We start from the raw sequence: 13,778 nt of genomic DNA on the forward strand, positions 1-13,778 counted from the left end.
TTTAAATAAGATCACGAAATCCTACTAATATCATGATTATCAATATAAAGAGGAACGATTTGTTTTTTTTTTCTTTATAATTATTTTGATACCAGCAGCTTTTCACCTGTACGTGTACGTACAGCTTTCACAAAAACCTTCATTGAGAACCACTGTATCGATTATAAAACCTCATTAAACTCTGCTGCATAGTTTTAAAGATCTAAACATACACATAGACATGTATAATATATAATATATAGATAGACATGTATAATATATAATATACAGACTAGTGGTCCGCCCCGGCTTCGCCCGTGGTACCTACATGTTTAAACTATCCTATCTCTCAAGTTGGATCGAACTGCACATGGTGTGCGAATTTTATTATAATCGGTTAAGTGGTTTAGGAGTCCATTGAGGACAAACATTGTGACACGAGATTTATATAATATTAAGATAAATCTGAAATCTCAAAACTAGATTTCGACTGGAAAGCGCTCGTGTGATAAATCTTGATAGGTCGTTATTTTCATACACAATAAAATATAGTGTTGTTTCACTTCAAGTTGAAGTTTTGTGAAAAATTTCTAGGAAATTCAATATATTTATTGTACGGTCTAGGTACATCTGTTTCACAATAATTATTCTCTGTATGGAAAAAGAAGAAGAGAAATCAAAACAAAAATAAAACAACCGTTACTTATAACTAAATATTTTTATTATAAATATATTAACACGTAATTTACAAATATACATTTATACCGCATTCGGTATAACAATATGTTCTTATAAAAATATTTCATTGTCCATTTATATAATAATTCAATAATTTAACAATGATCAGTCTTACGTCCTCAATGAAGACTGAAGATTATTAAAGTTATTTAAAAATAGTTATTTCGGTTTCGTTTTACATATTATGAAACTAATAACGCACCCGTAACGGTAACGATTTAGTAACTGTTGTGAAATCACTGTTACTTTTATAGTATTGAAAAGATACATAGGTATTCTTTATATTTCAATTTCGAATAACTGTGTACAATACGTACAATGTACATATTGTGACATGATTATTACTTTAATTTAAATACTCAAAAATACTTGGTGAGTGATGTGAAAATACCTATAATCATTTTTTTTACTAGCTTTTTTTATATAAACCTACTGTCAGTAGTGTAAAAACTGATTTGGTTATGTTTTTATATTACTATATGACATAATGTACTTGACTAGACAAGTAAAATTAAGTATATAGAAATATGAATACACAGTCTCCGGTAATTTTATTATCAAGCGTTTTCACACCAAATGTTAATTGACTATCTGAACCCGTTTGCTCTATATCACAAAATCGTATAAGATATTTAATATGGCTTGAAGCCTAAATGCATACCAGTTTGGGGCTTAAAGTAGTGTGGAAAAATATTACGTATTTGTGCAAAAAGTAATTATTTATTCTCGGTCGTAATTGTATGACAGAGAGTAATATCTTCATAAATCCTATTATATTTTGGTATTAAATTTTAACAACAATCATACAAATTGTATATATTTTACCTGTCTTTGGTAATGTAATATCTTAAAGTACAATTGGCCCCATAAATACTGGTTTTAAATAAATACATATAATATTTATTATTTGGTTCATGTCGCTACAGCGACTGGACGTCGCTCGTCGATAGTCGTTACCGTTGTCGTTTCTGGTATCGTTTCGTTGGGTGTGGTATTGGTATCGGTATTTGTAACAGTTGAATTCGAGCTTTGCGTTACTAACGCGTTTGTTATTGGCTGACTGATTGGTTGTACTGGTGGTTGGTATGCTGGATAGTGGATACCGACCACTTCTTCGTAACTTGGTGGGGCCATCGCCTCTGTAATGAGAAATAAAGGATAAGTAATTTGTTAAATTTATATCGATTGTAATATAAATTACTTTCGGGTGTACTGATCAAAATTGAACAGTACAAATTATTTACAAAATTTAATGCAATGTGGCTTTATTTGTATGTTGAGAAATATAAAATGTAGGAATGAAACAGTCATTTAATAAACATAAAACCTATATTCAACTGTGTTATAACACTAGCTTACACAAGCTTTTACTAAAAAAAAAATATACTGAGTAATCGATCTATCGAATCGAAGTAAAAAAATCCCCGTTTCCTCTTATAAGTAATGCATATTATGCATTTATTCTGAGAAATACGCCGATTATTTGACTTATAATTATATGGATTTGATAAATTTGCATGCTAAACATGCTGAATTGTAACATCTTTGTATATCTACCTAATACTGGCAAATAAATGAATTATTAAACCGGTCTACGTACCATATTTGGGCGGTGGGGGCAAGTTGGCCGGACTGACGTAAATAGTGGGCTCCGCTGTTGGCAGAGATGTTCGGGAACGGGTACCCATGTACGGTCGCCTCTGCTGCGGATTGCGCGTCTTTTGTCCTGGAATTGAGAACAAATCTGGTTAGTATACATTGAATAAACATCCTACAGCTTAGTATAAAAGTTTTTGAGGAGCAATAAACACTTTCACTAAACAATGATTCGATTAGGATTCTGCATGTAATTTGGTAGACATTTAAATCAGCGAAATTTGGTCAGTAGAACTAAATATTCATTGGATTAAAGATACTGGACCAAAATTGGGATCTTAATTAAAATAGCTATCGTAGGAATTTAAATGGCGAAATCGAATCATGATTGTAACTTTGTAATGCTTGCTAGTTTGCTTATTCAAACCCATCACCTTCAACTTGCTGTGCTAATGGATGCTAATGGATATTTTATTTGTTAATTTACTTATAATTCTACCTTGTATAACATTATATTGTAGCTAATTAAAAATTATAGCAGAATATAATAAGCTTAATTTATTTAATTTAACTATTTAAAATAGTTTAAAAAAATAGGGTTCGTAAATCCTACTTCGTCGAAATTATAAATCATGACGAAGCATTCAGTTCGCAAAAAATTACAATTTTGTACTGATTTGATAAGATACTGTTTCGGTAAAAGATTCGTTTGATAAAAAAAACAGATGAGCAAATAAGATACGAAGAAAAAATCTAATATGTATTTATTAACCACCAACCACCAAAACATACACGTTGCTTTGGTAAGCTAGCGATTGTAAAGATAATGGTTACATAATATCTAATTACAATTTATATAACGGGAAGAGGAAATGCGAGCAGTATCAGAGGCTTAATGTTAAAATTTGACACCTAATTAGTATGAATGAAAAAGAGGAAAACATTGAGCACTTGCAAGTCTATGCAGTTTCTATGCCTTTTTGAGTTTTAATGTTTTAAAATAGTTATTTTCCTTATAATGTAATGAATGACATCTGAGTAGAACAAAGAAGAATAAAAATATTTACCAATATTCATTAATCTAAGAAGGAATGATAATACTCCAACGCAAAATATAAATACACATAAAACAACTAAACACAACGCAAAACGTTGATATTGTTCACTTTTATTGTCACTAAATAAATGTGTATCGTTAACTTCCATTTTACCTAATACATATAAAGATATTCGAAACCGATTTATCGTGAGAATAATATAACGGTTCAATACCGGTATTCACATCACTGTTATTAAACATAAATCACTATAACGAACTAAAATTTTTAAATCTTCGCTACGTTTTGTATTCAAATCAACGTTCATAATAAACAAATTGTAAAAGCTTGTTGCTTTTTATACACTACTAGTAATTATTTTATCTCACAGATTATAATAATCAAATAGGTTATAATATAACATCAATATATATAACAGATAATCTTTTTTTAGTTTACTTTTTTGGGTTATATGGTTTTGAGGTTAGGGCTGTTCTAAATGTAAAATATAAAAATGATTGTATTTTATTGTTTTTATACACAATAATGATATCAAGTCGATGATTTTAGACTGATAATAAGTTATGATAAGATTTACTTCTTAGGAAACCTGAATCACAAACTGAAATACATGCCAATAAATTGAAAATTATTCTTAAAATAAACGCAACAGTTTACATAATTGATAACAATTGCAAACGTAGGTATATCTCAATAATTCTAGACGAAAAATTTAAATTGTATAAAAATTAAAAAGCAATACCTACATTTACACCACTAAATAATATAGGTAGATTCATTTGTTTCAGTTTAAAGTGTCATCCATACTAATATTATAAATGCGAAAGTAACTCTGTCTGTCTGTCTGTTACTCAATCACGCCTAATCTACTGAACCAATTTTCATGAAATTTGGTATAGAGATATTTTGATACCCGAGAAAGGACATAGGCTACTTTTTATCCCGGGAAAATGATGTAATCCCGGAAATCCCACGGGAACGGGAACTATGCGGGTTTTTCTTTGACTGCGCGGGCGAAGCCGCGGGCGGAAACCTAGTAATCTATATATCTATAATATAAAAATGAAACACGTTTTCCTTGGTCACGGCATCACGGGTGAACGGGTGGACCGATTTCGATAATTCTTTTTTTATAATATTCCTTGAAGTACGAGGATGGTTCTTATGGAAAGAAAACATAAACATGTACCTCGGGCGAAGCCGGGACCGGACCGCTAGTTAAAAAATAATTTGGAAAATCCAAAAGTGCACGCCTCATAATTTTTTTTAATAATTATTTATTAATTATTATTTTTGTTTATTTAATAACAATTAAACCACATCGAATCAGACCCTGAAAAATGAAAGGGTTCTATTCCTGAGCATACTCAAGCGTAAGAGAAAAAAAAAGACTCGATTAGTAAAGTATTTCGGTCGCTATCGTGTTAACAAGAAAATCCTCCGCACATACAGACACACGGACGTCCAAGACAGAACTTTTTTAAACTGTTTTTTAACTAGTTTAAATAACAAAAATGACATCAAAAATATCATGAATGTTAAAAATAGTGTTTTTTCTTAATATGTGTGTGTATGTATTATCTTACAAGTGCAATGTATGATACATAAAGACATTTTAAGTTTGAAAAATCAGATGTTTTGCGCGAAGTGACAGTACCTAGTACCCACCTCAACGCTTCGCTTATGAGGCGTGCAATAAAATTAAAAGCCTTCTAGAACAAGATGAGCTTGCATTATTTATATTTATTGTACTGATAGTTACATTATCTTAATTTAAATAATCAGTCTGATAAAGCATTAAAACTGCCAAAAATATCGAAATGTTATGAAATTTCCGTTTGGCTTGTTATTGCTAAATACGATAAAATCTGGAAGTGTTTTGTAACTAAATAAATGAATCATCAATTTTTAATGTTTGTTTATGTAAATACATACAATATAGGTAAACATTGTGAAAAATCAAAAATCGACTTATTTTCTATATAAAGAACTTTTATAATGAAGTATTAGAATTTTATAACGATACTGAATATGAAATTGTATTAATTTAACACAGACAAGCAAGTAAATTGTATGTTCTTGCTAGACGGTATATAAGTATACAGGGTGTAATCGTTAGGTAAGTGTGCACAGGCGATTATTCCGTAACTATTACAGATATCAAAAAACTTTATACTGATATTGAAAGTACTATACCTAATGAGTAAAATGACAATAATAACTTTTTAAAAATAAAACGCGAAATATCCAAAATTTTACATGAAACGCTCATTAAACTCAAACTTTCAATATCAGTTTAAAGCTTTTTGATAATAATAGTTACGGAATAATCGCCTGTGCAGTGTGCACACTAACGATTACACCCTGTCTACCATTATGATAGATATTAATTGTGTGACTAGCGACTGTGCCCTACGGTTTTACCAGTCTTGCTCCGTTTATATTGGTCTAAGCATTATGGTATATACCTAGCCTATAGTTTTCCTGGATAAATGGAATAACTATGTATAACAGTGAAATAATTTTTCAAATCGGACCGATGGTTCCTAAGATAAGCGCGTTCAAGCAAACAAACTGTTCAGCTTTATAATATTAGTAAAGATTTGGTTTATTTATCTCACGAAACACAATCTCAACGCACTAAGATATTTTCAAAAAGATTATCTCCATTGTCTTTTTTCTTCTAACACGTAGATAAGGTCACAAAGCACGTCAAGAATTGATATTTGCTATTGATTTCTTTGTTTTATCACAGCCGTTTTTATATCATATATTTTTTTATATTGAAAAGACTCGTATGTTATGTATTTAACTTTTATATAATCGAAAAGTAGAATTTGCTGCTATATCGCCAATTAAGGTTCTTTAAAGTTCGACGCTAACAGTTAAATATTAAAATTTAAAACAATATAAATTTTGTTTCTGAAGCCTGGTAAACATTTGTTAACCAACAAAGTTGAACGAACAGGTTTTTCATTTGCTGTCAACATGTTGAAAAGTTCTCAACTGAGGAGCAACAACATGTTTCATATGTTTACCATGAAAACGGGACTTATTATATATACGGGAATATATTGTTTTAATACTTAATGATTAGTGTCATACTTTAAATTACTTGTAGATAGTCTCAACAAATCGAATTGACCTACAAGACTTGTGCAGTTTAACCACCAATATAAAAATGTACACAATACTATAAAAACTACGTACGCAAAGCGAGCAATCGAACGCAGAAGTATAACAGCATCCATACAACAATAATTGACACCAACACCATAGAATACCACATCGTCATCTCCGTAATCCCATTATCCTTGACATCCTCATCGATCCCATCCTCGACGGCTCTATCCTCGACGATTTCATCCGGGAAATCGTAGTTAGGGTGACCGTAAATAGGCGACATTTTGACACTTGAAAAAATGTTTGCGAGACAAACACTTGAAGTGTATCACTAGTAATTATAACACTTTTTTAATTGTTTTTATAAATTTTTGGACACATTTTCACACAAAGGCGTTTGATAACTGCTAGGTATGTGGATGGTCGAGTGCTCTCAATAAATTTATCTGATACTATTGACATTATCGGATACTTTCATGATAAGTTGAATCAACAGATGTAAAGATCATCTGTGGTAAAGAATATATTGAGATATTATTTAAAGATAATATGTACTATAGATATTACGTACCTACGTGTTTTTTTTCAGTAAACTACCATATCTATTTATTTCCATTATTTTCACAAAAATAACAGTTGTAGGTAACTAGAGCTAATGAAGAATATAATACATATTATAATTTTTTTTTTTTTTTTATGTATAAGTCGGCAAACGAGCTTGCGCGTCACCGTACAGAAAGCGATGATTGGCGCCGCCCATGAACAACCACAGACTCTGGAGTATTGTGGTTGCGTTGCCGGCCTTTGAGGGAGGAATACGCTCTCTTCTTAAAGTGTTCTAAATTATAGTCCTTGGGAAATGCCGAATTTGGAAGGTCGTTCCACAGAGGAGTAGTGCGCGGTAGGAAGTTCCTCCTAAAACGCACGGTGGAAGAACGCCAAGTATCGAGATGATGTGGGTGAAATTTGAGCTTGTGGCGTGCGCTTCGGTGGTGAAATTCGGCGGCTGGTATTGTACCGAACAGCTCTTCAGAGCATTCACCGTGGAAAATGCGGTAAAAAACGCAGAGAGATGCGACATCTCTACGGAGAGCCAAAGAGTCCAGCCGATCAGTAATACAAGGATCATCCACAAACCGTGTTGCACGTCGCTGGATTCGGTCAAAAGGAAGGAGCTGGTACTTGGGTGCACCGGCCCAGAGATGGGAACAGTATTCCATGTGCGGCCTGACCTGTGCCTTATAGAGTTGAAGGCGTTGGCCGGGTGTGAAATACTGTCCCGCTCTACAGAGCACACCAAGTTTTTGAGAGGCTAACTTAGCCTTACCTTCCAGATGACAACGAAACTGGACATCACACGAAATGTCGACACCAAGTATACTAATACTAGCTGAGACTCTGGTAGGAAGGCCCTGAAAGCATGGAGATATGACGAAGGGTGTTTTTTTTGTGGTAAACGCACAAACTTGTGTCTTTTTAGGGTTAAACTCAACGAGGTTGGCTTTTCCCCAATTCGAGATCTTCTCGAGAGAGTTCTCAATTTGAGACACAAGTTCGTTCCGGCGCTCAATAGTGGTATCCCGAGACATATTGCATCGGCCGGTATAAAGCGCGTCAACAGTACTGTCGTCTGCATAGCAATGAATGCCACTGGTTAGTAGCATGTCATTGATATGCAGAAGAAACAGAGTTGGAGAAAGAACGCAGCCTTGTGGGACCCCAGCATTCACAGGCTTAGACTCGGAGCACGAACCGTCGACAACGACTTTAATGCTCCGCTCTGTGAGAAAACTGGTGACCCACTGACACAATTTCTCGGGAACCCCGTACGATGGAAGCTTTGAAAGGAGTGCCTTGTGCCAAACCCGATCAAAGGCTTTCGCTATGTCCAAACTTACCGCTAAAGCTTCACCCTTGCTTTCAATAGCGGTCGCCCATTTGTGAGTCAAGAGCGCTAGAAGATCACCAGCTGAGCGACCTTTACGGAAACCGTACTGGCAATCGCTAATCAGCTGGTGCTCCTCTAGGTACTCAAGAAGTTGGCGATTAATAATGGATTCCATTATTTTTGAAAGCAAGGAAGTGATAGCAATAGGTCTATAATTGGACGGATCAGAGCGATCGCCTTTTTTGGGAATGGGATGAATTAGGTTTATATATGTACTTATTATAGATATAAGTATATAGCTATATACCTGGAGGATGACATACAAAAATTGCACATATTAATTATTATTTGCGACAGATTTATCAATAATACTATATATTGGAAGGCACGCAAGAAGTAATACTAATTAAACTTTATTGTACCAACTAGATAAGATCACAGATATTAAAGAAAACAAAACTGATACGAGATACAAGAAGTTGAAGTGACAAAGACATTTAAGGGCCGATTTTTCAATCCATAGTTAAAACTTATCTGTCCAATGTATTACACGATTATATTAAAATGTCAAGTACGGCCAAAGAATACATTTTTTAAATGGTAGTTTTGTACGTTATTTGACGAATAAGTACCTATGAACCAAGGATTGAAAAATCAGCCCCGAAACGTATTCTTACTCAGAATAATGTCTAATAATGTTTTATTAGTGTTAATAATGCACTTTTTGTGTAGCATACACTTTTGGGAATAAGTAACCATTCGATTACCTATGCTACTTTTCTTAAGTATGAATAGAATAAAAGGTACTTTACTAAACGCCTAGTACTTTTTTTTAAATACAAAAACAACTAAAGTTAGTAATAAGAATTAAAACATTTACTTATAGAGGCCATCTTGATGCACATGATGACAAAACTCATGACCAGAAGTGTGGAAAGAACAGAAATATACACCAAAGACAATGTTGGTGGCCCGGCTTCCACCGCCTTAGAGTCTGACGCAATCATTTTCAACACTTACACTTTCACTTTACACTTTCGTACTTTTAAAGTGTACAACACTATTCACATAGTGTGACACTATAATTTTAAAGTTCCGACGTCACTAATATTTAATTAAAATATTAGGAGTCATTTTATAAGATTATAAAAATAAATGCAATGAATTCCTTGAAGTACCAATCACAAAACTAAATGGTTTAGAATAAAATATCTTTACATGGCATCGATCATGTAATCGTGACATAAAATTTTATCCATTGGAAAATATTCTTTGTTCTATTTTTATTTTCGTGCGAAATTCAATCTTGTGGCTTGGGAAATAAGTACTGCTATTTTAAAGTCTGGTGACGAGTATAATCAGCTAAAAAATGTATTTTACCTAGACAATGTATGGGGTACAGTTGAGCACAAAATTAGAAGAAATAATATTTGCTTTATCGAGGTATAGTAGAGTTTGAACTCTTATACGATTATTTGTCAAATATTTACTTTGATTGATTGAAAAACGTTACAATTTTTTATGCAAATATCTTATAAATATCGGGTTGCAAATTACAGAACGCATTAGTCTATACTCAACATTCAGTTAAACCGGAATATGGCAGAAAAAAGAAAGAGTCGCAAAATGTGTATATGTCATAAAATTCAGACATCGAAATCGAAGTATTTTGCAAGTTATATCTTGTACGATATAAGGAATATATTCATTAAAATCGAAATAAGTTATGCAAATCTTTTAATAGATAATATAGGACCCCAAAAATAAGATTTATTATAAAAAAGTAATAAATATCTATTTTCTACTCGTCTATACAAACCCTATCTAGATCGCGGTAATGAAAATCCGTTGTCACCACTATCTTGATCGATATTAATTCAATTCCAGAAATATATTCTCTCTATGTACGTTTTTACTGCAACTGTTTTTTTATGATTTTTAAAAGATTCCTTTTTCACGTAGCTGATTAAAGTTCGAAAACGAAATTTTGAGCGAAACAAACACAATTTTTTTTTATCTTAAAAACACGCTTATTTGTACTTGTAAATTATGGTACTGATATTTGATAGTACAAAGTTTGAACATCTGTTCGAAATAGAGCCTTAACGAGTCTAAGCGAATGCTTCACCTGTATGTTTGTATGTAGCACTTTTTAATACGCTTATATTCATAAGCGTATTGGAAATAGCTTTAAACGCGTGGTGGTCATAACGACCTGACAAAGAAACTTCCTCACAATCAGTCCCAATAGGTACCTATCCATTTATGTTATTAAGTACATATATATTAAATAATTAAAATAACTGGGACATACTTATTTTATCGTACACGTACAAAATATTCCGCGCCTCGTAGATAATATCAAAATAATCTTTCTATTATCTATAGGAAATCAACATTACACAAAATATATTCTATCATTTACTGTTTACATTTGAATATCAAATATTGCCTTATTTCAAAGGTTTTTCTTTCACATTTTCAAAAACATCTACCATACTTCTCGCTTTTATCAAATAATTTTTTCTCTTACGCATAATATGTTCGAGTTGTCATACTGGCCCTCTTCACAATGGGCAGCGTTGGCCCAACAAAATGTAATACTCGTCGATGTTTGCCCATTACTGCGATTAATAAACATCTACATTCTACAATAACGGCCGATCATAGTAGCGAAACCAAAAGCTCTTCCTTCGCACAGAAATACTTTTCAACAAAATGAATACAGATAAAATGACGTGTTCTACAAAACAAAACATCTGTAAAACATTTATCAGATTATTTAAAGACACAAGTCTAAATATAACGCATAATAATAGTTCGTAACTTTAAAACGACTAGAGAACCCCACGACTAGAGACCAGACAAGTTTAACTGAATAAAAATCACAAATTTTAAGGCTCTATCAATTTTACATTGTGTAAAGCCTACTGGGCTACATTTTTTGTTTATCAGTGAGGGAATTCCCTTAATATGTAAAGTAGACATTTACATATTATTATATGCAATATTATTCTATACAGGTGATTGGGAAAAGCCAGGGGACTGACATATTGTCACATTTCCCCGAAGATTAATATAGGTACACTAATTCTGTTTATGAATTACTCAACTATTGCGTCATAATATGTGACGTCATATTTAAATTCATGGGGGGGGGGGGTAATACAGCTGAAGAAGGAGAGGGGGATTATAAAACGTTGTTGCACAATGACTCTTAAATAATTGTCATCTGGTGAAGCTTTTAAGTATTTTAGAATAATATAAAACCTACATGGCATGAACTATGGCAAAGGCTCTAGGTGGCTTATGTCTGCCTTCTAATCAAAGAATATGTACAATATGATGAAAAATATTTAAAGATAAGACTTACTATATTGCCGAATGCCGACCACCATCAATAAGAGCAGCAGAAAAGCCATCCAAAAAATAATACTCGGATACATTTTACACAATTAAATTCGCAACACAATGATACAGAATAATGAAAAACGAATATTTCGTACCTTTTGTACAGATAATTAATGAATCTAATCTATATTATTATCGAAAATAAGGTGATAACCCAGATAAGAGTCTGTGAGGAATTAATTGAAATCGATGGACAGCAAAAATGCGTACTTACTTATTAAATTTACATATTTTTTATTATAACCTCCCACTGTGCCTCCCATCAAAGGCGGAAAATATTGATAAACAGAACATTGTTTATTTATGAAATCCGTGACGCGCATTACAGTGGCACACAGCGCCATCTATGAATGAAGTAATGAATATGATGATGAGATGATACATGTACTTATAGTTTTAAATATAAAAAGTATGTTCGTTTGTTTCGGCGTCTTTCACGCGTTGCAATCGACGTTCATATTGAAAAAGTTTATAGCGATTTTATAACTCTACCAAATACATAATCGGCCCTAGGAGCTTAACTAATAATGTTAATTTTTAACGAATTTTAGTGAATATTTTATTACGATCTATTATCTAGTCAATTAATAAAATAATCTACTACTACTACTTCTACTTACTTAAAGTAAGTTACAGTACTTTAAAATTCTTCTGTAATTTAAGAAACCTATTATATATTTATATTACAATCTAAAGACAAATCGCTAGAGTACTATTTCACGGTATCAAAATTTTACTTAATTTATCAGTTTTAATTACCTAGTATGACTTCATTACCAATGTTGTTACAATTTCTATCCATGTCCTCATTTGAAAACTAGAAGCAAAATATACATTACTATATTAAGCATGTTTCCAACTACGGCTAATGTTCGTGTAATTAAACATTTTTTACTAAAAAAACAAGTATTTCTAAGTTTCTGTCTAAGTCTATGTAGATATTAAAGTACTATAATTGTACCGCTATGATAATGTTCCTTAAATTGGTATTAAGGTAAAATATATATTGGCTGTTTAGTTTGTTTTCACTTTTCTTTAATGAAAAAAGAATGTTGCAAAAGATTAATAAACTAACACATTTTTTAAAATTTTCCAATATTGCCCCTGCGGCACATCTGCGGCAGGTACGTGAGAAGCCGGCATAATATTTCAATAATAATTATTTTATTACAGTATATTTTTAACTAGCTTCCGCCCGCGACTTCGTCCGCGCGGATGTCGGTCTTCGCGTGGATGGTTTATTTCTCCATTTTGAGTAGCTTTGACAATGAAATCTTATAAAAAATAAATTAATCACATTTTTGGGTTTGGTATCGATCCAGTAACAGTTAACACCCCCTGCTATTTATTTTTTCAGGCCTAAAGTGCAAGGTAGCGCATTTAATACAAAATTTTCCTGGATCTGTAGCTATCCTATAAATTACATTTCTTATAAGATATAGACGCTCAATTAAACTATGGTATGTACGAAAACGAACTTACCAAAATATCTCACAAGAACACCATACAGAATCCAAAATATTAATATATTTAGCACCATAAACAACAATAGAGATGGTAAATTCGACATTGTTCTATTGCTATCGGTATTTGACGTATAACTGGTGATATTTTATCGATCATAATATAAAATTAAGAATGTATAATGCGATAACGTTTATCGGGTGATTATTTCTACATTATAATGCTTGTTGCTTTGAGAATAAAGGTGAGGGAAAAGTTCCAAAACACGGAGCATATGGTGATTCAAATCTACTAAGTATATTAAAGAAAGGTTTCCAGAAATGATAGGGGGTATATTCAAGTGATATTGTATTTAATTTGGCAATATCGTAATCGTCGTGTAATAGCTTCGTTTAATTATATATTGCACGCCTCATAAGCGAAGCGTTGAGGTGGGTACTACTGTCACTTCGCGCAAAACATCTGATTTTTCAAACTTAAAATGTCTTTATGTATCATACATTGCACTTGTAAGATAATAC

The 13,778-nt window shown here is 32.4% G+C and overlaps 1 protein-coding gene across 4 annotated transcripts in view; it reads right to left on the reverse strand.

The window, feature by feature from the left end:
* Window positions 1-1,484: 1,484 nt before the first annotated feature.
* Window positions 1,485-13,778, reverse strand: part of LOC149898554 (uncharacterized) — a 48,144-nt gene continuing 35,850 nt past the window's right edge. For all 4 annotated transcript variants that reach the window (XM_090115040.1, XM_090115036.1, XM_090115038.1 and 1 more), the window contains exons 2-3: window positions 2,318-2,443; window positions 1,485-1,856 (exon numbers count right to left, since the gene is read on the reverse strand). In XM_090115040.1, the coding sequence (XP_089971166.1) occupies window positions 1,630-1,856; window positions 2,318-2,443 (353 nt within the window). In that variant the 3' untranslated portion in view covers window positions 1,485-1,629. The remainder of the gene's footprint in view (window positions 1,857-2,317; window positions 2,444-13,778) is intronic.

Source organism: Colias eurytheme, chromosome 22, assembly GCF_061535395.1.
Source record: "Colias eurytheme isolate Ceu_HAF_F1 chromosome 22, ilColEury1 Martin Lab GWU primary, whole genome shotgun sequence".
Classification (NCBI taxonomy): Eukaryota; Metazoa; Arthropoda; class Insecta; order Lepidoptera; family Pieridae; genus Colias; species Colias eurytheme.